The sequence below is a fragment of the Macrobrachium nipponense genome, chromosome 40 (genome assembly GCF_015104395.2).
Source record: "Macrobrachium nipponense isolate FS-2020 chromosome 40, ASM1510439v2, whole genome shotgun sequence".
Taxonomy (NCBI): Eukaryota; Metazoa; Arthropoda; class Malacostraca; order Decapoda; family Palaemonidae; genus Macrobrachium; species Macrobrachium nipponense.
This window is the reverse complement of record NC_061101.1, coordinates 25,728,683-25,755,267: the sequence shown is the minus strand read 5'-3', so window position 1 is coordinate 25,755,267 and position 26,585 is coordinate 25,728,683. Positions and strand designations below refer to the sequence as shown.

At 40.7% G+C, this 26,585-nt stretch overlaps 1 protein-coding gene across 2 annotated transcripts in view; it reads left to right on the top strand.

Annotated features, from left to right (window-relative positions):
- The window catches only part of LOC135212033 (galactosylgalactosylxylosylprotein 3-beta-glucuronosyltransferase I-like), a 48,953-nt gene that overhangs the window by 17,184 nt on the left and 5,184 nt on the right, over positions 1–26,585 (top strand). For both annotated transcript variants that reach the window (XM_064245337.1, XM_064245338.1), the window contains exons 3-6: positions 15,926–16,056; positions 18,195–18,354; positions 21,724–21,873; positions 24,912–25,220. In XM_064245337.1, coding sequence (XP_064101407.1) covers positions 15,926–16,056; positions 18,195–18,354; positions 21,724–21,873; positions 24,912–25,220 — 750 coding nt within the window. The remainder of the gene's footprint in view (positions 1–15,925; positions 16,057–18,194; positions 18,355–21,723; positions 21,874–24,911; positions 25,221–26,585) is intronic.

Sequence of the window (26,585 nt, the reverse complement as noted above, 5' to 3'; positions counted from 1 at the left end):
CTCTCCATCAACCCAGCACTGCATTATCTAATGTACTGAGAAGAAAATTCTTTAGCTATGGGAAGAAAGGGAAGTAGGTAAGTTGAGAAGGTAACTGATTAGAGCTGGGCATAAACTGGCTACTACTTCTTTTCCTGCTTTGCCATCTATTCCTTCTTTTTCTCCTAACCCACCTCCTTCCCCTTCTTCACCTTTAGTTCAGGAAAAACAACTGGATAAGTTAGAACAGAATATTAGTTGGAACTTGGAATCAATTTAGGGTTTAACCAAATTTGTGTTGGGTAAAGAAGGTGGTTCCCGCTCCTTTTCACATATTCCCAGAGAGAAAAGGTATTGGTGGTCTCACCCATCAGTAGCTTGAGCTTAGGTCTGCCTCACACCAGCAGGAATTTTCCATTACTAGGGAACTGGGCTATGTCCTGGGGTGAGATTTTTCTGTGCCCTCCAACAACTTTCTTTTCTTCATTGCAGATGACTGGTCATATCCCTCAATTGCTAAGTGATAAATCGACACACCAGTTATCACATTTAAAATTGTCAGGTTCTGGTGGTAGCAATGTAGGTTTAGTGTCAGAGTCTAATAATGTAGGTGATAACCATAGCTACAATGTTTAATGTTAAGCTACAAAAGCTAATGGCACTCAATGTATTGTTGAGTCTGCTCCTTCACTTTTGGCCTCACAATCTCACCATCTTTGTTCTTTTCTTATTCTATGTTCATCCTACTCATTTCCTCTTTCTCATTTGTTTTTATTCCCTCTGTCATGTCTGTATTGGTTAATATTAGTGGCCATTCCTCATCTGCCACAACAAATCTGAGTGTATTGTCTCTGCTGCCTCCTCATCCATCTTGTCTTTGCTTTGCTTGAGGAGTCTGCTTTTGCCACCCCAGCAGCATTGTTGGCTCTCACAAAGGAGTTTGAGGTGAAAGGGTCGTCATTGGTTTTTAGATGGCTTATAGACAACTGTGCTTCTCTTTGCCCTCTTATGGTTGAGAATTTTGAGAAGGCAGAGACTTGGTCTGTGATGTCTTTCTGCACTTTGTCTCCGGTTAATAGGACAAAGAGGTTGAAGTTTTCTACCTTGGTTAAGGCACTCCTTGAAGAAATTTCATGTGTTTTAGTCCACAAGGTCTCTTAATACTTCTACAAATCTACCTACCTTTATGAGGTTGCATAGAGCCACCTCATATGATACTGGTACTATGCCAGTTCTGAAACCTCCTTTGGTTTAAGGTGCAGACTTCTTCCCTTGTGTAAACCAAATGAAATAAAAAGTGATAGGGATGTTTTTAATTCAATAAAGCTATTGATTTTTAACATTCACAGTGGCTTCATATTATTGAGGATAGAGGAATACAAATGAAGATTTTGTTTTGTTTCACCACATGTAAAGGTTCATGCCACTGAAGCAGATAGACTAGCAAAGCAAGCTGCAATTGAACTAATATACTTCCATGAAAATGTGCATTTTTTCTAGAGATTTCATCCCACAAATCAAAAGTTTGATTTGAGCTATCCAGCCAGAACATTGGAACTGGGTAAATCAGAGCAAAATGAAAGATCAAAAGTGTTAATCTCATTGGAAGTATGGAAAGATGCCTGGAAGATGGGAGACTGGTCTGTGCATACTCAACTAACTCATGAATATTTGATGGCTGGTTTTCTAGTCAGTGAGGCTTTTGCTGGTTGAATGCCTCAGTCTTGGGTTTGGATGTCAATATACTGTACCACTTGGAGGATCATTGTGAGGATGTCAAGTATGTACATCCTTATTAGCTTTCAGACAGGATGTAACATGTAATGCCAGTGATATTTTAAGATTTATTTCAGAAGCTGGTCTTTGTAAAATATTAATCTTGATTTATTTATTTTCATACATTCAACTTCCCTGACAGATATATACTTAGCTAAGACTCTGTCGTCCCCGACAGAAATTCGAATTTCGCGGCAGGTAGGTAGGTCAGGTGATCCACCGTCCTGCCGTTGGGTGGCAGGAATAGGAACCATTACCTTCTAGAACCAGATTGAACCATTACCTTCTAGAACCAGATTTTTCTCTGTCGCCGTATTGTAAACATACGTTTGCGGTACCTCCTGACTTGATTTTTGTGTTTCATCGCCATCGATCTTCTGGGCTGTCTTTTGCAGGGAAGTACTGGGTCTTTGGTTCGGCATACGCTTTTATTAACTTTTTAATAAATTTTACTTCGAAAATTTCGAAGAATATATGACGTGTAACTACCGAAGTTTTCGGTAGACACTCATATAGTTTGCAAGAAAGGGAAATATTAATATTTATTCATTAATACGTGTAATAAGTGTTAGAACTTGATTGAGGAAATATAAAACTCTAACTTCCTACTTTAGGAAGTCAGAATAGCATATAACTTTTTACGCTTCCTTTAGAAAGCTTTAATAGCTTTTTGTGCTAACGAGCAGTTAGAGTATTAACAGGTAATAGTCATTTTTGTTTTGTTCATGAAACTTACCTGTCAGATATATATATATAGGCTGTTATTCTCCGACGTCCGACAGAATTTCAAAACTCCCGGCACATGCAGTGGGGGCGGCCAGGTGGTTATACCCATTACCGCCGCTGGGAGGCGGATATCAGGATCATTCCCATTTTCTATTCAGATTTTTCTCTGTCGCCGGGTCGGTAAACAACTGTTTACAGACCTCCGCCTAGGATTTGAAACTTCTTGTGCTAACTTGAGTATTCTGATTGACTTTTGGTTTTGATTTGGCTTGTTGGCTTGGCATACGTGATAGTGGATTTGATTTGGATTTGGCTTTGACTTTTCTTTGATTACGATGTCTGGATCTAGCTCTGCTAGCTTCAGGGTGTGTAAGGTACAGGAATGTAAGGTGAGGTTGCAAAAAGCTTCGGTAGACCCTCATTCAGTGTGCTCGAAATGTCGTAGTCATGTATGTATGTTGAATGATAGATGCATCGAGTGCGAGCAATTGACTGAAATTGAATGGAAGGCATATGATTCTTACGTGAGAAAGCTTGAGCGTGATAGAATCAGGAGGTCTTCCTCTAGGAGTGCTTCTGTGAATAGAAGTCAAGGTAGAATTGTATCTCCATTAAATCCTCCTGTAGATGTAATTCAACCTAATCTTGTTGTATTGCCTCCGAACAATCAGGAAGTGTCTGCAGAAGGAAGCGTATTATTTACGATCATGGAGTCGATTCGCGCCTTGGAATCTAAAGTGATTGCTCTACAATCAAATGTGAATTACAATAAAAGTGTTAGTGCATCTAGTGTTGTGGAGGGGGTGTCAGATCGGTCCCATAATGCCTCTAGGCCTAGGCCCCTGCCGGACTCCCAGGCCTTAGGGAGAGGGCAGCCGAAAGCCGAAGGAGGGTTACGGGATCTAATGACCGGTCTGACGTCCCTTCGGCAGAAACTGAGGACGAATCTCAGGCTGCCGGTGTTCGTGCACGGGCACGGATACTTAAAGAGTGCTTCTCTTCTTCTTCCGAGACTTCCTCTCCTCGCCGAGGTTGGTGGCGCTCGGAAGACTCTCAGGGGGAGAGACGGCAGGGGCGCAAGGTGTCCCGCACAGGCGGCTGTCGCCCTTGTCGCCCTCTAAGAGAGGTTTTCAGAGAAGAGGACGCTTCACGTCCTTCTGATCATTACGTAGATTCATCACCTGAAGATTTTGAAGCTTTTCCCGCCACAGAAAAGGAACAAGACTTCATCAGGGGAGGACTCTTTCGAGCGTCCAAGTCGCTCTAGCATGTTCCGAGTTGGTTGAAGGAAAGGGCATCCCCTCGCCCATCTTCCTCACAGGTGGATGGCCCTTTTCCTTTTCCTGATCGAGAACTTTCCCCATCAAGGAAAATGCTTTGGGAAATGCAGAAACAGTTAGCTTCCTATTTTGAGAGAAAGGAGGCAGCAAACTAGTCATCGGAGGTAAGGATAGGTGGCTGCCTGTTAAGAGGACTAGGCAGTCCCCGGCTCCTTCTCCGCGTTTTTTTTGTTTTTTCGGCCTTTGAGTCTCCTCCTAGTAGCCGACGCATTAGAGAACGTGATTGCGTTCCTCATGAAAGGGCGTCTAGGAGAGACGAATTTGAACCAGAGAAGTGGGAGTTGTCGCACAGGCGGGCCGGCGTCTTTGTCAAAAGGCCGAGACGCTCAAGGATCCATATCGAAAGTTCAAGCTTTGCATGCTGATGATCACGCTCGGCGTCTTAAGCAACGAAGCGCTTACCAGGACGCTCGAGAAGACGCTTTTCAAGACGCGCGGGACGCTCAACAAGACGCTCGAGCTGACGCTGTTCAGGACGCACGGCGTCCTACACATCAGGACGCTCAACAAGACGCTCGAGCTGACGCTGTTCAGGACGCATGACGTCCTACACATCAGGACGCTCAGCAGGACGCTTCTCAGAACGCGCGGCGCCTTTCATATCGGGACGCTTGCCAGGACGATCAACAGTTGAGTCCGAAGCGTCAGGATGTTTCACATATTAAAGTGTCGAAGTCATCGCGATCTTTGAAGGGCGCTGATGACGAGAGAAGGATTCGTCTAGTGATCTCTGCCCGCTACGGATGATGACGCACCAAATGCGTCAGCGTCGTCAGACTATAAGACGTTGACGGATTTACTTAAGAAATTGTTCCCGGATAATTTTCAAGCGCCCGTTCCTTACTCTCCACCTTCACAATTTGCCTCATCGAAGGCCAGGAAAGCTCCTGGCTTCGTTAAGATGGCCACTTCGCTTTCTGCGAAGAGAACGTTTAAGAGAGTCCAGGATTGGATGGATTCAAGAAAGGTTAAAGGGAAGACTTTGTTTGCACTTCCTCCATCTAGACTGAAAGGGAGAGCTGGGATCTGGTACGAAACAGGAGAAGAGGCAGGATTGAAAGCACCGTCTTCTTCTCAAGGAGATTTCGCCAATTTGGTGGACGCTCCAAGGAGGTCTTATTTGTCATCGGCTAAGGTTTCCTGGACAATGACTGGAGACAGATCATCACCTCAAGGGTATTTAAGACGCTAGAGGTGTTTAACTTTTTAGATTGGTGCCTCGGGGCTTTGGATGTACAATCGAGGAGTCAAGACTCGATTTCGCTGGAAGAGCTTTCGATGGTATTAGCTTGTATGGATAGAGCAGTAAGGGATGGCTCTGATGAGTTAGCATCTCATTTTGCTACAGGTCTGCTAAAGAAGAGAGCTCTCTATTGTAGCTTTGCGGCGAAAGCAGTTTCTCCCGCTCAGAAAGCGGAGTTATTATTCGCACCCTTCTCTACGCACCTATTTCCGCAGTCCATGATTAAGGATCTGTCGGTAAACTTGCAAGAAAAAGCAACAAGGGACCTCTTGACTCAATCTTCCAGACGACCTACTCCTCAGGCTTCTACTTCAACAGCTCCAGCACCCAAGAAGAAATTTAAGCCCTTTCGTGGAGCACCTTCCTCTAGAGGTTCTTCGAGAGGAAGGGGGTCCTTCAGAGGTAAGATCTCTTCTATCAAGAAGGGAAAAAAAATTGACGTTTCTGCCCTTCAGGCACCTGTAGGTGCGAGACTCACCATTATTTGCTCAGGCATGGAGGACGATAGGGGCGGACACCTGGACCCTAGATGTGATCGAGAGAGGATACAAGATCCCTTTCCTCTCTGCGCCTCCTTTGAGCACGAAGCCGATAGACCTGTCGCCCGCATACCAGTCGAGAGAACAAGATCTTACTCGACCTTCTAGATCAAATGTTGGAAAAGAAGGCCGTAGAGGAAGTCCTGATGCTGGATTCCCCAGGCGTCTACAACAGGTTATTCTGGTTCCGAAGCAGTTCTGGGGGATGGAGACCTGTCCTAGACGTCAGCAGACTGAACATTTTTGTAAAGAAAGAAAAATTCAGGATGGAAACTTCTCAGTCTGTGCTAGGGCCTTGTTGAGACCAGGGGATTGGATGGTGTCATTGGACCTTCAAGACGCTTATTTCCACGTCCCGATCCATCCTCAATCAAGGAAGTTCCTGAGTTCGTCTTAAAAGGGGCAGGTTCTTCCAGTTCAGGGCTCTGTGCTTCGGTCTGAGTACGGCGCCGATGGTTTTTACTTTCCTCATGCGGAATGTGTGAAATGGTGGCTTCACCTATCGAAGATAAGAGTCTCGCTCTACCTGGACAACTGGCTAATCAAGTCGTCTTCGAAGTCAAGGTGCCTGGAGGACCTTCAGACGACATTACAGCTGACGAAGGCCCTGGGCCTTATAGTAAATTACGAGAAGTCCCATCTGATCCCCACGCTGTCCATTGTGTATCTGGGGATTCAGATGGATTCAGCGGCTTTTCAAGCTTTTTCCATCAAAGGAACGTCAGCAGAGATGCTTAGAGAAAGTGTCACTCTTCTTAGGGAAGGAAACATGCTCGACGAAGGAATGGATGAGTCTGCTGGGAACCATTTCTTCGCTGGAGAAGTTTGTTTCCCTGGGGAGGTTGCACCTCAGGCCACTCCAGTTTTTTATGGCAGAAAACTGGAAAGACAAAAAGAATCTAGACTCGACTTTGATTATCTCAAAAGCGGTCAAGGATCAACTGAAGTGGTGGCAAGATCCGATCAAACTCTCGGAAGGAATGTCCCTCAAGCTTTTGAGCCCCGACCTAGTGTTGTTCTCAGACGCCATCCATGGTGGGCTGGGGAGACACTAGGAAAGAGGAAGTGTCAGGCCTCTGGAGAGGGGAACAGAGGTCCTGGCACATAAACTTAAAAGAGTTGGAAGGCTATTCCGTTTGGCTCTTTCAGTTCTTACGAAGAACGATTGGTGGGCCGAGTTGTCCAGATCAACTCTGACAACACTACGGCTCTCGCTTACATCAAAAAGCAGGGGGGGACACACTCTCGATCACTGTTCATGATAGCGAGAGACATCCTTCTATGGGCGAAAGCTCGAAACATAGTGATCCTAACAAGGTTCATTTCAGGAATACAAAATGTTTGAGCGGATCTTTTAAGCCGTCAACATCAGATGCTTCCCACAGAATGGAACCCTACATCTAGAAGTTTGTCAAGAGCTATGGAAGTTGTGGGACGGCCGCTAGTCGACCTCTTCGCAACCTCGAAAACGAAGAGGCTTCCGATTTATTGCTCTCCAGTTCTCGATCCGGAAGCAATAGCGGTAGATGCCATCCTATGGGACTGGACAGGGATGGATGTGTACGCCTTTCCCCCGTTCAAACTCTTAGGAGAGGTAACAAGGAAGTTTGCGGCGTCGCCAGAGCGAGAATGACTCTGATCGCCCCCTTTTTGGCCCTCAAGCGATTGGTTCACGGAGGTCATGTCTCTTCTGGTAGACTTCCCGAGAACCCTGCCAGAGAGAGCCGATCTTCTCAAACAGCCCCACTTCGAGAGGTACCACAGAAAAAAAACCTCTCCGCTCTGAGTCTGACTGCGTTCAGACTATCAAGAAGTTGGCCAGAGCGAGAGGTTTTGGTTTTTTCAAGATCAGTGGCAGAGGCTATTGCCAATGCGAGAAGAGCTTCCTCTCGAGCCAGTTTATCAGTCGAAGTGGGCTGTCTTCAGGAGATGGTGTAGGAAGAAAAGGTATTTCCTCCTCCACGACCCTCTGTGAACCAAATCGCTGAGTTTTTCCTGCATTTGAGGAATGTGGACAAACTAGCAGTGCCCACAATAAAAGGATACAAGAGTATGCTGTCAGCTGTCTTCCGTCACAGAGGATTAGACCTGACAAATGATAAAGATCTTCACGATCTTTTGAGATCGTTTGAGAACACAAAGTACTGCAACCGAAGGTTCCATCATGGAACCTTGATGTAGTTCTAAGGTTCTTGATGTCGGCTCCCTTTGAACCTCTGCATGCTGCCTCATTGAGAGACACTACTAGAAAGGCGATTTTCCTAACTGCTCTTGCCACGGCAAAGAGGGTTAGTGAAATTCAGGCAATTAGTAAATATGTGGGTTTCAGAGGACACAGTGCAGTGTGCTCCTTGGATCCTAATTTCTTAGCGAAGAATGAGAACCCATCTAACCCCTGGCCAAAAACCTTTGAAATCAAGGGGTTAGCAGAGTTCATCGGACAAGAGCCAGAGAGAGTCCTGTGCCCTGTCAGGGCTCTCAAATTTTACATGCAAAAGACCAAAGATTGTCGGGGTCCTTCTGAAATTTATGGTGTTCGTTAAGAGACCCGACTTTCCTATGTCGAAGAATGCACTGGCATTCTTTTTACGAAGCACCATCAGGGAGGCCCATGCGTCCTGCTCGGATGGTGATATGAAGCTTTTGAAAATAAAAGCCCATGAAGTGAGAGCTGTTGCAACTTCAATGGCATTTCGAAAGAATATGGCACTTAATGATATCATTAGCGCTACTTTTTGGCGAAGCAACTCTGTGTTTGCTTCACATTACCTGCGGGATGTGAAGACGACATATGAGAACTGCGAGTCGCTTGGACCATACATATCCGCAGAAATGGTGTTGGGGGCAGGGAGCAGCACAAATACTATCCTATAGAAAAGGGGTAGGTGTGCTTTTTAATTTTGGTGTTGGTTTATGGTTGAAGGGTTAGTAGCTTGAGGCGCTTTCCCTTTCTTTAGCCTAGAAGTTATGGGACTAACTTCGATAGGTTAGGTCAGGTGGTGGTTTTTAGCTTCGTTGCCCTCACAGTATGGTCAATATGGTCTAGTCACATTGTGGTCACGCCCCCGTTGACAGATCATCTAGAGCGCACCAACTACACAGGTCACTACCTTGTTGGCAACTCTAGTAAAGCAAAAGCAGACTTCGGTGACAGTAATCAAGAAGTCAGCTATGCTAACAGGTAAGGAATCAAGATGTCAATCATCTGCACTTGAGGTGTTTCCTAATCCTTCTATTCTGTCCCCTTCCCACCTCCATGGTGGAATTCAGCTATTTATATATCTGACAGGTAAGTTTCATGAACAAAATGTTATTGTTATGATACAATAAAGTTTGTTCATACTTACCTGGCAGATATATATAATTAAAGTACCCACCCACCTCCCCTCAGGGGACAGTGGTATGAAAAATCTGAATAGAAAATGGGAATGATTCCTGATATCCGCCTCCCAGCGGCGGGAATGGGTACTAACCACCTGGCCGCCCACTGCGTGTGCCGGGAGTTTTGAAATTCTGTCGGACGTCGGAGAATACAGCTATATATATATCTGCCAGGTAAGTATGAACAAACTTTATTGTATCATAACAATAACATTTTTGCATCCTCATCACCTTCTTACTCCACAGAATCTACAAATTCATAAATTTGAAGAAAAATGGATGTAGCTAAAAATGCGAGCTCTTATAAGGTAAGAGGTGAATTTAGTGTTCCCAGTGCAGTGGAGGGTGCGTTCTGATCGGCTCTGTTTCACTCCCAGGTCTAGACTGCTTCCAAGCTCACAAGCCCAGAGGAGAAGGAAAGTCGAAAGCCTTACGGAGGTTATGGAGAATCCCCACCGATCAGGCGTCCCCTCGGCAGGATCTGTAGAACGTCCCAGACTGCCAAGTTCGCCATTGGAAAGGCTTCCTAAAATAATGGAGGGTGCGTCTGATCGGCTCTGTCTCGCTCTCAGGCCTAGACCTCTTCCAAGCTCACAAGCCCAGAGGAGAAGGAAAGTCGAAAGCCTTACGGAGGTTATGGAGAATCCCCACCGATCAGGCGTCCCCTCGGAAGGATCTGTAGAACGTCCCAGACTGCCAGGGTTAGCCATTGGAAAGGCATCCTTAAAAAAGTGCGTCTCTTCTTCCGTTTCTTCATCTTACGTCCGAAAAGATGAAGAATGTACATGTTTGGAGTTCGGACGATCTAGCACGTTCTCTGAAAACTAAGAGAACACTGAGCGCCAACTGGACTACAAGCGAAGAGCCAGCCAGGAAGCCGCGTTCCAACAAGCAAGCGTGAGCCACGTTCCAACAGCCAGCAGCGAGCCACGTTCCAACAGACTAGCGCGAGCCACGTTCCTACAGCCAAACGTGAGCCGCGTTCCAGCAACTGAGCGCGAGCCGCGTTCCAGAAAATTTTTCTTGGCGCAAGGCGCCTTCAAAGAGAAAACAGACGGCTAGAGCGAGGAGCCTTATAGTAGAGTGGCAATCAGAAGGATCCTTCCATTGAACGTTTACGGGCAAGAGGCTCCTAAAAGGAGACTAGTAGGCGCTCGGAACTATCAGGGCGCACGGGACCTTCCACGCAAGCGGAACATTCCAGGAGCGAGTCTCCTTTCTAGCGTGCGGAACGTTCCAGGTGCGCGGAACTATCCAGGCGCTAGGCGCAAGGATCCAGGCGCCAGAATATTCCAAAATCTTCTTTTGAGAGAGAGGTCAGTCGCGAGGCTCCTCTTTGAGTTTTTAACTTGAGCAACTTTCCCCTGGAGAAAAGGTGCGAGATGTCCACAGGCGGCCTGTCCGATTTTGTCAGAAGGATTCTGATACTAAGAGAAGCCCTTTTTCATTATTCAGAAGACTCCTGTGTTAGGCAGTTCCTCTCAATGCGGACTCTCTCCTTCATTCATGCTCTTCCCTCGTTTTGAGGAGGCAAGAGCTTTGGGAGTTTTTCTTAATAAGAATCTCATCGACGTTTGGGTATGATGGCGGATAGGAAATATCTACTTCCTTCCATAAACCTTAGAGATGAACAGGATTTCTGTCTCTTCCGCGATTTATGAGGAAATCACGATTAACTTCCTTCCTTAAGGAGATATATATACTCTTTCTATCGTTCTATTAACGAAAAGAACGAAGATAGTAGAAGGTAGTAGAGTATCTGCTGTATGAGAATACGATACGGTCAAATCATAAACACATACCGTAGTTACTTCTTTGCTGTGCAACTCAATTACCAGTATCCTTCTAGGACTTTCCTAGGAAGGACTACGCTTAAAGGGATTGTTAAGACAACACCTACTTAGCTTCTAGATTTATCGAAGTCTTGTTTCGCTTAAATATGCTTTAATAAGAACTTCCTGAAGTTCGATAATAATTTTATAAGATTCCTTTATTGAATGGAGTAGCTGGCAACTCTGGAAGAGTAAGGCCAGACGGCTAACGGAGACTGCTATCGCTTAGACCAACGCAGTACCATCTAGTTTGCGGTCATGAGCGGGCGGTACATCTCTCTCTCCTGCGGGATGGAATAACTAACCGTATCTCTCCCCTACAATCGCGGTCTTAGCCTCGGATTGAGGAGATAGTTAAGCTAACATGAATAAAATATTGTCTGCCTTTTGCTAAGAAGCTTTCAATAAGAAAGATATTACAACCTTTCAATGATGTTTACCGTAGGTAACATTATTAAAGGATTCTATCGCAGCAGAACATTATATTATATAATGCTCTCATGCTTACGAAAGCATGGCTTATTAGAGTACCTGCTCAGGAGAAGATGGGTGAGTCATATGGGAAACATTCTCTTCGTGGCAGAAGTTGTTTCCCTGAATGGACTTTACTACGTATATAAAAGTTTTTTCCTACTAAGAACGGAATTAACATGTGAAAGGATGTCGGGTACCATAAAGGCACAGATGTTCTGGCACATAACCTAAAAAGAATTAGAAGGAAGCGCCAACCTGGCGCAATGTGCCAGAAGCACCGTCCAAGATATTTTCTCGTTTTAGCGTGTTATTAACCTAAGAGTCCAGTAGCCTCTCGGACAGCAGGCTCGGTAATGGCAAGATTCGTTCCTGATTTCGTTACCCATTTAATCGGAAAGGGGTCGCTTACAAGGAATGATGAAATGATTTATTTTAATCACTTAGGCCAATTCCACGACTCTCTCATATCGCAAAGAGCATCGAGAATCTCTTTTTTCGCCCCTGTTCGCGTTAACAAAAGAGAACCTATTTGGAAAACAGACAGGGAACGTAACGATCCTTAAGAGGTTCGATGCAAGATTTTGCATGTCCGTGAGAACCTTCTCGATCGACGATAATAACTGTTAAAGTATGTCTAACATTTATTGGAAAGAGTTGTGAGAACCTGCAGAAAGTCTTCTTCATAGATCTCTTTGCAAGGTAGAAGACAAACAGGCTTCCTATAGACTGCTTCCTTTTCCTCGAACCAAGAGAGGTAGCAATATACGCCATCTTTATTTTATAGAAAGGGGAATAAACTTTAGTCTTTTTTCCCCTAAATATAAATTCTTTACAGAATTTAAGATAAATGGCGTCAAAGAAAGAGAGGATAATACTTTATGCCTCATTTTGGCCTTAGAGAGGTCGGATTCACAGAGGTCACGTTCTTCTCACAGCATGTTTCGGAAGGCTTTTCCAAGAGAGTCTGGATATTCTATCAGAATCTATTATACATAGACCTGAAGAACCTCTCCACTCTGAGTCGGTCTGCGTGCAGACTGACCAGAAGTAGAATGAAGGAGAGGATTTTTCAAGGTAACGACAAGAGTCATGCTAAAGACATAGAATTGCTGCAGATCGTGTTAAATGGAATTGGGAAACTGTCCTCTTCCGATACCTCTGTGAACCACATAGCGGTTTTTCTTCCCTTTCAGAGGGAAGAATCACCTTTGTATATATCTGCTATCAATGAAAGGGAGAATTAGAGATAGCAGAAAAAATTAAGATCTTCGGGATCTTATACGATACTTCTTTATGACAAGAGTAGGATATCATGTACAGTGGTCCCCCTGTATTCGCGGGGGATGCGTACCAGACCCCCCCGTGAATAGTTAGAACCCGCGAATGTTTGGAACCCCTATAAAAATGCTAAAAACAGCCTATTTTGTTAGTTAAAACTCAAGAAAAACCCACTAAAAATTTTCATACATGGTTTTTTTAATAGTTTTATCACAAGAAGTGCATTTTATGATGAAATTCATCAAAAAAACCATGAATTTGTGGATATTTACCATAGAAAAATACCGAAAATGCGCGAATTTTCTGCGAATAATGCAGGGAAACGTTCCCGAGAGAAATCCGTGAATGTGTGAGTCCGCGAATCTGGAGAACGCGAATACAGGGGGTCCACTGTACTTAGAATGGGATCCTTTTTCGGGCCTCAGATTCCGTGTTCCGACAAGATGGAACTGCTCCTCATCAGACTTCTTTGAGAAATTTTTATGAGGGAATTCTTTGTTTCTCTTGGTCCTAAACGACCATGAAGATAAGTGAATTTTTTGAGCATTGGAATCTCGCATCAGATTCTATGGAGACTAGGCAATGGGTTCTTGCCAGCATAGTATGCCTGGCAAAAGAACTAAAACCCCCTATTCCTGACTCAATGTTTTCAGATAGAGGTTTCGTTGTCCAGGCAGGGTACTTACGTTTTCATCTACAGTAGAATGGTTCAAACGTTTGCCTACAGAGTCTTTGGAATGCGATGACGGCTCGAAATGCTTCTAAGAAGGTGTTCAGAGGAAGACAATAAAGAGCTAGAAATTAGGAGTCCTCCCAATTTCAGCTCGGAGTCTCCTTCGACTTCCAGGCTTCTTCCCTTCCTTCGGGCAAGGATAGGGAAGATTCTGCAACGAGAAACCCCTTCAACATGTAAGAAGAGATCTCGTGAGCAACGGAAGTACTCAAGAAGGATCCTCCTCGGAGGAAGACTCTTATCTCTCGTACTGTTAGATATCCTATCGTCTACTGGATGTAGCTGACTACAATCACCTCCCCTTGCCAGAGAGGCCAAAGCTCAAAGTGGGAGAATTTCTTCCACCCTTCTCCAGTCTCCTGATAAACTATTGTGGATGTTCAGGACTTTCGGACAATGTAGCGCCAACCAGGCGCCATATGCCAAAACAGGCTTAAAAAACGCCAGAGGCAGACAGCCCCAAGAACACTGTCATTGTCTGATGAGGAGAAAGAGCGGGCCTACAACCTGGCACAGATGCGCTAGAGGTGAACTAATCGGACAGATAAGAGTGTCCAATGTAGACATCGTCAGACATCCTCGAGACTCTACCAAGCTCGAAGCTCCGGCAAGTGGGGAGGAGCCAGGCAGGCGCGAGGTGCCAGCCAGGCGCCAGCCAGGCGCCAGCCAGGCGCCAGCCAGGCAGGCGCGAGGCGCCAGGCAGGCACAAGGCGCCAACCTGGCGCGAGGCGCCAGCCAGGTGCAAGCCAGGCTCTAGGCTTCATCCAAAAGAGATCCTTTTCAAAGAAAGCCCTGGTCTTCTTCTTTGAAACAAATGTGATCGCTAAGCACTTCTTGAGTAACTTGATGATTCCTTCAAACAGCTGAGAATTAAAAGCGCTTGAAGTGCGAGCTTTTATGAATTCTTGTTCTTTCCAGAACAATATGTCGTGAAGGACATATTAGCTGTAACTTACGGAAGATGCAACTCGGGAGTTGACTTCCCTTTGCACGAAGGAGGTCAAGTTGACCTACGAGAGATCCTTCTCTCTTGGTTATACGTGTCTACGGATGCGTTGCTGGGATAGGGAGCCGACACTGATCCTTAACTAAGTGAGTTAATTTTTATTTTAACATATTGTTTTGTTCTTTGGGTTGTTTGAAAGGAGTTTGGGGATAACTCTTTTCAAATTAAGCACAAACCCTCGTGTTAGGATCAGGTGATCGGGATCGGTGTTGTGCTCCTTAATTATGCCACTAGGCATAGGTGTATTGTCATGTAAGTGGATAAGACCCCATTGACAAATGACCTTTAGATTCTGTCGAGTAAGTGGATAAGACCCCATTGACAGATCGACAAGAACTCTTAGCCATAGATCACATCCTCGCTGAGGTTCTTGAGACGAAGCAAACTCCTAGCAATAGCTAGGAAGTCAACCCTTCGTCTAAACACATAGGAACCAAGGTTTTATTTATTTATTACCTACAACGTATGTTGTTTACCTGTCTAATCAGTGAATAGCTGTCTCTTACCCTCCACCAAAAGGTGCCAATCAGCTAAGTATATATCTGTCAGACAAGTTGAATGTATGAAAATGATATTGTTATGATACAAAAAAGTTTCATACATACTTACCTGGCAGATATATACGATAAATGGCCCACCCAGCCTCCCCGCAGGAGACAGGTGGAAGAGAAAAATCTGGTTCTAGAAGGTAATGGTTCCTATTCCTGCCACCCAGCGGCAGGACGGTAGATCACCTGACCTACCTACCTGTAGCGTGTGCCGCGAAATTCGAATTTCTGTCGGGGACGACGGAGTCTTAGCTAAGTATATATCTGCCAGGTAAGTATGTATGAAACTTTATTGTATCATAACAATATCATTTTTATGGTTTTAGACAAATTAAGTTTTGACTAATGATTTCTAACAAAAGAGTGTCAGTGACCATTGTTGGTGTACCACCAGAGAACTTCATATCCGTCATTCAGTCTATTAAATTTTGAAATAACATCAAAAATAAAATGAGCTAAAACCAAGAGGACATGTGTGCTGGATTGGCTATCCTCCCAGCTGACAATAATTTTTTCAAGGGGGAGTGAAATGTCTAGGAGTCATGTATAAACATGAAAGTAATGCTTGTTAATTATGTGCCTTATCTCAAGTTTTGTAAAGTTGGCTTGTTTCATTCAGGTTTCTCAGATGGGACTATATATGCATGCAGGATCTGCCAGCATCTTCTAGATGCCCATATTGGATTCGTTGTATTAAAAATTAAAATCTGATGTGAAATATATTATAGAATTATAAAATAGATAATAAAAGATTCAGTAGAGACAAAAATTATTAGAACAGAAAAAAGATATGTGAAGCAAGGAGCAAGTGAGCAGTACATTATTACGTATTAATACCCTGTCAAAAATATGGACAAACAGAATGGAGTGATGTTAGGAAATATAAGAAACTTGAGAACCTTGATTTATAGTCGTTGAAGGTCTTCAGTGAGCTCACTTTCACCTCACATGCAGCCATGATAGCTGTGTCAGCTTCTTACATGAACATAGGGGTAGGATGTGTTCACTCTTACTATTGAAATGTGCAGTAGCTCTAACAAAATTACTAATATGTGATATTTCTTTTCCAGAATCAAAGACTTAGATCTGCATTAAAAAGGTTTAACATTGCAGAAGATGAATATTTTGATAATACATTATCAGTTATTTATGTTATCACGCCAACGTATACAAGACCTCAGCAAAAAGCTGAACTAACCAGGTATGCTAGATTATCCTACTGTTTCTGTACCTATACCTTCTTACTCATTGGAATGTGGTCTTACATGACATACAATACAGTAGAACTTATGATTACAGTATTGTTTTAGCACAACCCTGCCAATTTACAATTGCCTATATCATAGGCAACACTCCTTTCAGACACACTCCTAAAAACAACACCATATTCTGGCTAGGTATGCATCCAGGAACAGTAAACTCCCCTGTTGGTGGTTTAAAGTCTCTCCTTGTGTCTCTGTCAAGTAAACAGTAGTACCTGTTGTAACCCTTAAATTTTGTTATTCTTGTGCTTGTTTCTACTGATTTTGTAATCTCATCCATTTGTTCTTATTTGGCTCTCTCAAGTTTTGAAAAATTTTGTATTTGTGAATGGTCTTACTTTATTGGCTGGAAATGCTGTAAGTGCCTTTTTATTGTACTATCTTAATTACCTCTATTCATTTCATCATCACCAGCTACTCCATTTGGAGTACATACGTATTTACCTAATATTTTTGAGAAGTACAATTCACTTTTTAGTTAGGTTTACCTAGTATCCTTATTAATATAAAGTATAGAATGTACTATGTGAAGCTACAAACAGTCTTATTTACAGAGGACTTTCCTGCTGTATTTCTGTCATGGCTGTTGCTGTTGACTTTCCTTTGTCTTATTTACTGTTGACACTTTGTGCTTTCTCAGGATCATGTTTGATTGTGGTACCCATTGATGAGACCATAACCTTCACTTGTTGGAAAATTCAATCAGCATGCATGTTCAAGGTGTAGTAGGGTGATTTTGAACTAAGGTCTGTTTGATTTTATTTTTCTTTGTCAAAGTAAATTAAGTCTTTTCTGTCCAGAACTCTTTCTGCCTGAACTCCTATCACATTTCTCCATAGATGGGGTCTTCCTACAGGTCTTTGTCACACTACTTTCATATACTGCTTTCTTGACTTAACTGTTCTTATCCTTTTTCATTATATGTCCAAGCCATCTCAGTTGTGGGGATCTGTCATTTTGCAGCCAAGGGACACCTAGTCTGTCTGCCAATTCCTTATTACATATTGATATGATTTCCTCACTGAAGTCCATCCATAATTATTAACATTCTGTGATCACACCTTCTCTAAATCCTGCCATTTTCATTGCTAGTGCCTATGTAGAAATATGTTGGATTCCTGCCTACAACTTGCCTCATTTGTTTTTACTAGGCAGTGCCATCAAGGATACCAGTGCTTAAGAAACAGAAATGCTTAAAATCTTTGAATTGAGTGGTTTCTATTACCAACTTTATTGATCCCAGTTAGACAAAAATATTGAAGAGCATCTTGTGTACACCCAACTCAGTACAATCACTACCCTACTTACAAACAAGTTACATTCCAGACAGCAGTTTGTATCTTTAGATGTTCATAAGTTGGTTTTTAGTATGCAATGATAATTTTTGTTGATGATTACATTTCTGAGTTAACTCCAGTTCTAGGTAGTATAGCACATATAGCAAAAATAAGTTTATAATTAGGGAGCAGATATTAGTTTATATTTAATATATTTAATCCCTAATAATATATATGGCAGTAAGTAGGTAGAGTACAAAAATAGGTGTGAAATAGATCCTTCTGGAATTCTTACCATTTTGGATTTTTGTTATCTTTGTAATAGTAGTTTTTTTTTAATCTTTGTAATTGTAGTTACCTCATATGTTATGGATGATACAAGTTACTTTACTCAGTAATGAATAATCAAATGGTTCCAGTGCCAGGTCATCAGACCAAACTTTCAATTATTAATAAATGTATGTCAACACATAACTTCAAGAGAAATTTTAACCATAATGTATGATTGGTCCAAAGTGCTATTGTATCTTATTTACATTTTTAAAGGCATTCAGTGGCCAAGAAACAGTTTTCAAGGTATTTAGATTTATAGCAAAGTGCCATTTCATTTTTGTAATAAAATTTAGAAAGAAGTGTACAGTGGTTTTTGTTGGCATGCACCTACACAATACTATATTTGCAACATATATTTTTATCAAAGGTCAGGTGAAAAATATATTTGGAAATAGCAGGCAGATAGAAAAGTAAAACTAGTTGTATGTAATATCTAAGTATAATATAACTAAAATGTTTTCTCTCAGATTGAAGAATATTTTCCTACATATACCATCTCTTCATTGGATAGTTGTAGAAGATGCAGAAGAAAAATCTATGTTAGTATCCCAGTTTTTGAAGTTATCAGGACTGCCATACACACATCTGAATCAGCCAACCCCAGAAGAATGGAAGTTACAGAAGAATGTAAGTATCATGTTATGGATCACTGTTTACTAAAAGCAAAACAGAGGATAGTTTTTAACTTTTCATTATACCTTTTCTTCAGACTTGAGAGAGAGAGAGAGAGAGAGAGAGAGAGAGAGAGAGAGAGATAGAAGAGAGAGAGCGAGAGAGAGAGAGAGAGAGAGAGATACTTGAGTATATATATATATATATATATATATATATATATATAGATATATATATATAATATATATCTATATATATATATATGTAGTACTGTATATCATATACTTGTTCATACATGGAACAAACCGGGTCTTAACATTGGGATAAATCTTCTGCCATAAAGGGCTACAGGACTGCTTTGGCTTTGGTTCTTTGTATGAAGAAGTGGACGTAGCTACATCTTGGGAGATATCGGTGTTGATCAAGAGGCTTCGGATAGAAACTTCACTCTTAAGACAGTAGGAAGAAACTTTACCCTTAAAATAGTCTTCCTACTAGCCTTTGCTTCATCAAAAAGGGTGGGCGAACTCCATGGTATCATATAATGTCAAACAGGTCAGGGGTTGGAGGTCAATAGCCTTCAAACTTGTCCCAGAATTACTACTTTGCCCCATTAGATCGCTGCATGCTCATCTAAAACAACTCGACACCTCAGCCCTGGGTGTTGAAGCTTTTTCTTAGCACAGGCCAAGTCAAGAAAGAAGTGTCCAAGAATACAATTTTGTTCTGGCTGTGAGAAGTGACCACGAATGGCTACTCCTCATTATCAGTGCCTGCTGACAATACCATGCATGTAAGAGCACATGACATAAAAGGATAAGTTCCTCCTTGATATTCAAGAAGAATGTATGTATATCTATTCATAAAATTTTGAATACTGGTTCGTGGCTTTCACCAAACAACTGTCATTTCCTTCTACCTGAGGCAGGTTGCACACAGGTCTTTGGACACTTTTTTTCCTTGGGTCTGGTGGTGGCTGCTTAACAAATTGTGTAGCTCATCTAGTGCCCCTAGCAGGACATTTTGTATCTTGCCTAAGATGTTGGTTTTGTTTGCATGGTGTTTTTACGTTGCATGGAACAAGTGGTTATTCAGCAATGGGACCCATGGCATTACGTGACTTCCGAACCACGTCGAGAGTGAACTTCTATCACCAGAAATACACATCTCTCACTCCTCAATGGAATGGCCGAGAATCAAACCCGTGACCACCGAGGTAGGAAGCAAACGCCATACCAACCACGCCACTGTTGGTATGAAAGTAAAATGAATGAGATGATTGGTCTCTTTTCTTTTCCCATTTATTTCTTCTTCTCAACCTACGGGCAGTATGAGGATGGTACCATCATAAGCTGGAACTAGTTTGAAGAAGGTGAGTGAAGCAGTCATGCTGTGAGAGTTCTAGTTATTAAAATAAAAGATCTTTCAGTAGCAAACCCTTCCTCTCTCTAGCAAGGGGAGAGAGGAATGATAAGAAACCCATATAGGTGGCTACATTGGTTTGTTATTGGAACTGATAGCTCTTCATCTTCTGCATGCAATGAATTTAGGCATTGTACCAAACCCAGTAGTCTGAGCCTTATATATACACATATCTATATGTTCAGAAGCTTAGATCTTCCTTAGAATTCTCTTTTCCAGGAAGATTTACCATGCGTGCCAAACCTCCAGTTGGTTCATGATTACTCAGGTTTGTTCTATGCATCAGCAATTGACAAATTTTAAGTTAATTTATATTTTTCATAACTAACAAATCTGCAGTCTTAACATTTAACGTCCACCTCTGGCTGCCCCTTTGTCAGTTTACCCTGGGTTGGAAGAATAACCTAGGCGTCGTGAGATTACGCTTAGGGTCAGTGGAGTCACCCTCCTTAACCTCATTCGTGACAGAAGCCAGAAGCCACCGATTCCTTGCATATACAATTATATTGTATTGGCATCAGAAGATTTATCCTGGTGTTAAGACTGCAGGTTTGTTAGTTATGAAAAATACAAATTAATAAAAAACTTGTCATTTTTTATAATACAAGTACCATCCTACTTACAACCAAGTTTGGTTCCAACCCACTGGTTGTAAGTCAGAATAGATGTAAGTCGAACCTTAGAAAGTGGCCAACATACTGGGTAGGGTATACTATCAAACCTTTGCTATATAAAAGTGCCTACTTAGTACTGTAATGTAATGTACAATCATTATTTCAATCTTTTTACCATAATGTACTTCTACTAATACATTTTAATCATTTATGTAATAGTATATATTACGTACAATCAGGCATTGAGTTACAATGGGGTTAGGTTCTTGCATGCATGTCAGAAGTTGATTCTTACATAAATTGTTTTGCAATTCAGTCTACAGTACAGTTAATACCAAATGATGCTGCAGATAGGGCAGGGTAACTCAAACTGATGCTGCCTGAGTGATGAGAGTTCTCATGCCTGAGTGATGAGAGTTCTCATGAGATGGCGCAGTGCCAAGTAACACAATGGTCAACTGTCTGAAGTAAGGTTGTAAGTACGAGTGGTCGTATGTTGAGCAGGTTGTAAGTCGGATGGTAGTTGTAATGACAGCAGAAATCAACTATAATTTTTTGGGAAAATTTCATTTTCTCCTGACTTCGATATTATAGACCTTTCAGATAATCATGGTAAAGTATGTCATGATAAGGTTAAACCTGTAATGAGTTAAGTCACAAAATTTACAAGAAATAACTTTTTATCAAAATTATATTTACTAATGGAGTTAGTTTTTGTATAACTGGTAAATCTATTAATAAATTTTATTGAGCCCAGAGGGAAAGCCATTATGCAGCACTTCAACAAAAACTGGCAATTACAGATAAATTGTGTCCTTCCATACAGACATCAACAAAAAATTGTGCTAAATTGAGAGAATATCTCAAAAGGTCATATTATTAGGAATTATGTATTGGGTGAAAATTTTGTAAATCATAGCATATCAAATTAAAATCACTTCTATCAGAGATTCTAGGTTGAAACTTATAACTGTATTACTTGTACCAGTCTCAATATCCAGAAATGAATCTGATTTATGAGGGCATGTATTAGTACAGATAACACACTTCATCAGTAAATCATGAAGTGAGACTATCTAATCTTCCTTTCATATTAATTGTCAGAATTTTTATTCATAGAAAGGTCAGTATGAACTAAAATTACTAAAATTTCTACATAACTATGTTCATTTTACTGATGTAAGTTTTCTTATGGGTTTAGTTTATAACTACAGTTGATTTAAAGTATTTATTTTAAGAGCCACTATACACTGCCCAAGATAATGTATCTGTGTGTGTGTTCTATTTATTAAGGTATCCTGTTCTATTCGGGAATGCAAACTATGTACAAATAAATTGTATCTTTTAGGACCCCAACTGGCGCAAACCACGTGGCGTCTTACAGAGAAATCTCGGAATACATTGGCTTCGAAGAAAATTCACTGCAGGAAATATCCGGAAGGGTGTTGTATATTTTGCTGATGATGACAACACATATAGCATTGAATTGTTTAATGAGGTAATATCCCATGGAATGTTATATTTTACCATAAAATACAAACCTCTTATTTTATTGTTGCCTAACTACTATCTGAAAAAATCTCCAACTTGTTGCTTTGGTGAGGTAACCAGTAACCTTTCTGAACTGCTATTTCTCATTCTACAAGTCGTCATTCGATTGTCTAGAGTCATTCAGCGTCAGCTATGTTAGACCATACTTCACATGCAGATTTTGAATCGAGTTAGTTTCATATAAAAAGTTACTGGTTACAGCTGGCAGTCAGCCTTCTTTGTGGGTGAAGGTGTTATTGTATATGTACAAAGCTGTTTTTCCTCATATTCGTTTAATAATTCTGTTACTGTTTGTATGTGTGCAACACTTAAGGTAATTATTTTAAATGAGTTTCATTTAGTTCAAGAAATGCTGTCAGTGAAGAGATGTGGATGAGGGATCCTAGACTTCATACCCAAAATTGACAAAATGCACTAATTTAACTTAATGTTGTAAGTGATTTAGAAACAAGAATTTAATATCTGATAAGGGATTTAGAAACAAAAAGTCTGTACTCAGGAGATGAGATCAGTGCAGAGAATAGCATCATCTGCATAAGCATTAAGCTTATTTTCAAGACCAAACCATGGGAAACCACCAAAGATTACATTCCTGTAATCACTATAATGACCATCAACAGCTACTCTTTTTAGACTCTTAGTTCAGTGTTCAATATTGTAGTAATATTAAGAAATGATCCACCAACTCGTCTCTCTACGTTTAAGAACAAGGACCTCCTCATGAATAGTCAAAAGCAGCACTAAAGTCAATACTACCAACCATTCCTGGCCAGTGATAATTGTTGCTTATGTGGTTGATAATCTTCTTAACCCCAGGATGACCACTAACAATAGCCTTAAGGGCCAGCCTCATTATGTGGATGTAGTAGCCTTTTGGGCCAGGCTCATTAAGTGGACGTAGTAGCCTTATGGGCCAGCCTAATTACGTGGGCATAATATATTTGTGCACTAGGATTTGCCACACTTCTTCAGCCACCTTGCTCTGGAAAACACGTTATAATTTGTCATTAATAACATTTAACTTCAAGTTCTTTCTCCTATGGTCCTGTATTCTGCCAGATTTAGCTCTTGTCACTGCTAGATTGGGATCCTTTTGCTGGGGTTTGTATAGCTGCTCTCCTCCCACATGTACCATGCTAGAAATTGTTACCAGCACGGCGGCTTGATGCTCCCCCCTCTCTTGTTGGACTTGGGCTGTGGTCACAATTGCTGATCTATTGGCAGTAGTCTTTTCCAAATCTTTCCTTGCATCACTATCCTCTGGCTCGAATCTTTTGAGTGTTCATCCCTACAGCTTTCTCAGCCATCTCATCATCAGCTTTAATAATTTCTTTGGGGTACTTTATACAACTTGGAATGTTTTCAAGAATAAGGTCATAATTAGGGTTTTTTAGGCATGTAATATAACACTTCTAAAAGTAGGGCTCTTTACATAAATTTTTACAACTAGATATCTGTGGATACCCCCTATCAACAATTGCACAAACCCATTTCTTATCAGTCTTTTTATCTTCAGTTACCAACATTCTACATACAACTGTACTTGTACAATCTATACCTTGTAGAATAGTTACTTTCTCCTTGCCTACAAAACCTTTGCTAACTGGTAAATTACAGTGCCTCTTCCTCTGCTCCTCGAATCTGTACTCTCATAACATTTGCTTTCTGAATTTTTTAAACCGGTCGCTGCTGGCCTTAAATTCACTAACAGCAGCACTTTTTGTAGGGATTTTCTCACAGAGATTGGAATGCAACATTCTCAAACACTGTTACGAGTTCTTTCTTAAGTTCTATAGTGTTTCTCACCTTTTTTACAGAAGGGTTAGGACTTGGAACTTTCTTTGGCCCCATGATGGCTTATTTAGCAGTTGCATTTGAATAAAAAAAATAAACACAAAAACCACGAACACAAAAGCAAAATGGGTCACAAGAAACACAGGATGCTTTGTGTGGGCGCTTGGGAAGGAGCCTAGCCAAGCGTTGGGTTCTGGAAGGAGCATTTCCAAAGGTATGTATGAAGCCCAAGACAAAATTTTGTCGGAAAGTCTACGAAGTACAAAATACATGGCATACAAAAAGCGAGGTTCCACTGTATGCAGTTTCACTTTTGTTCTAACCTGGGCTCAGAATTTTTCTTAAATCCCCCCTCAGTCATCTCATATCTCTTTAATAGTGTCCTATATAGGCTATCATAATTCAAGGCTTCATTAAAGACATACTAGAAGAAACTGTCGCTAAAATGATCCTGTTATGGCCACCAAATTATGTCACACAATTTGTAATGTAGTATTTGATCAATTTGCTTTCAGAATCTCATGCCTTAAACTATATTTTATTAGTCTGCATCAGCCAGCAGAATATGTAAGCTTCACAGATTTTCAGTAAGTGCTTAAGGATAAACTCAAGTACTATCTTTTCTTCCCACTGGGCCTCATGACCAAGATTGAGATGCCTGGTAGAAGTTTAAGTATATTTAACCATTGAGAAAAAGTAATCTTCCCAGTGGGAGGTGGTTTCACCTATAGCTAATCATTGCTTGTCTAAATGAAGAAGCTAGTAATATATGTACAGAGTTGTAGTAATATCAGTAGCTATAGTTTCAACTCACAGAAACTATACCATGTACTGTAATCACATGAGAAGTATACATAAAAACTTTTATCGTAAAATGTAATTTTTAAGTAAGCAATTTACCAAGTAATTACATGGCTATCTTTTCAATTTGTTGAAAATATAGCCATCTAATTACTTGGTAAGTATATATAAAATTTATCATAAAAATATGGCAAATTTTTAATAAATTTGCATTTTTCATAGCTTACAAACCTGGGGTCTTAACAATAAAAATGTCATGTTTTTATCTTTGAAACTTAATTTTTTTCTGAAATTCTTTGTATATTTTATTTAAGAGAATTATTGTTAATTAGAACATTTTAGTTTTTATGATTACTGTTTCTTACCTAGTTCCCAAATTTTTTATTTCAGATGAGAGATACAAAAACAGTTTCAGTATGGCCAGTTGGTCTTGTAGGTGGTGTCATGGTAGAGCGACCTCAAGTTTCATTGGTTGATTATCAAAGTAGATACGAAGTTTCTGGTTGGCTGACTGGTTGGAGACCTGATCGTCCATTTGCTACAGATATGGCTGGCTTTGCTATAAACTTAAATCTGCTGGTGACAAATCCTGATGCAGAGTTTTCATTAAAATCTAAGAGGGGTTTTATGGAGTCAGACTTCCTGGAAAAAATAACTACTCTATCTGAGTTAGAGCCTAAAGCTGATCTGTGTACAAAGGTAATGTGGCAGTTTTTCATCTTTGCATGACTGCATTTTTTTTTTTTTTTAGAAAGAAGTGGTTCTGTTGTGTGAATTTACTTATGTTAGGCGTCACGCTAAATTGTCTTAATTATATAAATGCAAACATATATATCACAATAGACCATTCACATGTAGTAGATGTAAACTGTTTATAGGGCACTAGTATGTAGTTGTTACCAATTACTAGTCTCATCAGTGCAGCCATGATAAGCTGTAGATTTTACATTTTTTAGTTATTCTTCCTAGTATATGTAGATTATTCATTTTAAATATTATTTATTTTTGTATCTGATTTTACTGATTTTTCTATATATTGTATTTTTTCACACATGTACAGGTATTTATTTTTGTGGAAATAAGTCATGTATACGTACGTATGTGACCAACTTTGTAAGAACATTTTACATTCAATAATAATTATGAATTTGTTCAACTTAATTTCAAACCACTTCACTTATGCTTGATTAACATCTTAACATGGAAAATATAGGGCTGCATAACTATTACATTGAGAAAAATGGTGGTTATGTGATGGGGCTGCCCTGTCCAACCAAGTAAGATGACAATCTTGCTCTTCTCTAAAGGTGAGAGATGCACCTCAAGCCTTTCTCCTACCTCTCTGTTTGAGTTTCTGGTCATAGGTGTTCAGGCAACAGTCTGCACTGATATTTTACCTGAATTTTGTGTGGTCTGTATGGTTTTCCTTTATTAAGCCTTTAGTATTCTGTAATTGAAAAGACACCTAACATACTCTGTCTGTATGTTTTACTTTGATTAAAGCTAAGACTTTTACCAATTTGTCTGGCTATTGACGAGTAACCGAGTCTAGTTTTTATTAACAGAAGCCTCACCAGTAATCGTGTATGCTGCACCAACACCTTTATTCTTGATAAGTTATCCCATATCAGGGCCTTAATGCAGTACGTATACTTGAACAGATTGATTTTACCGTGTACTGTACATATGTCATTTTTCTTTAGAGAGAATGCATGATGTTTTGCCTTTTAGCAGTTACATCATACTCTGCTGTATCTATTGTATAATATCTAAAAATATAGTTATAGGAATAAAATTAAAAGATCCTGAAAACCTTAAATAAAAGTCACATATCTTGATTTTACTTGGTAAATAGAGAATGCATAGTTTAAATTTGTCCTTTTAGCAGTTACTGTGTACTCTGCTGTATCTATTGTATTATCTAAAAATATAGTTATGGGAATAAAATGAAAATATCCTGAAAACCTTAAATAAAACTCCAATATCTTTATTTTACTTGGATTAGATGTTTTGTTCAAGCTACAAGTACAGGAGCCTAGCTTTTGTTTATAGTATATTAAATTT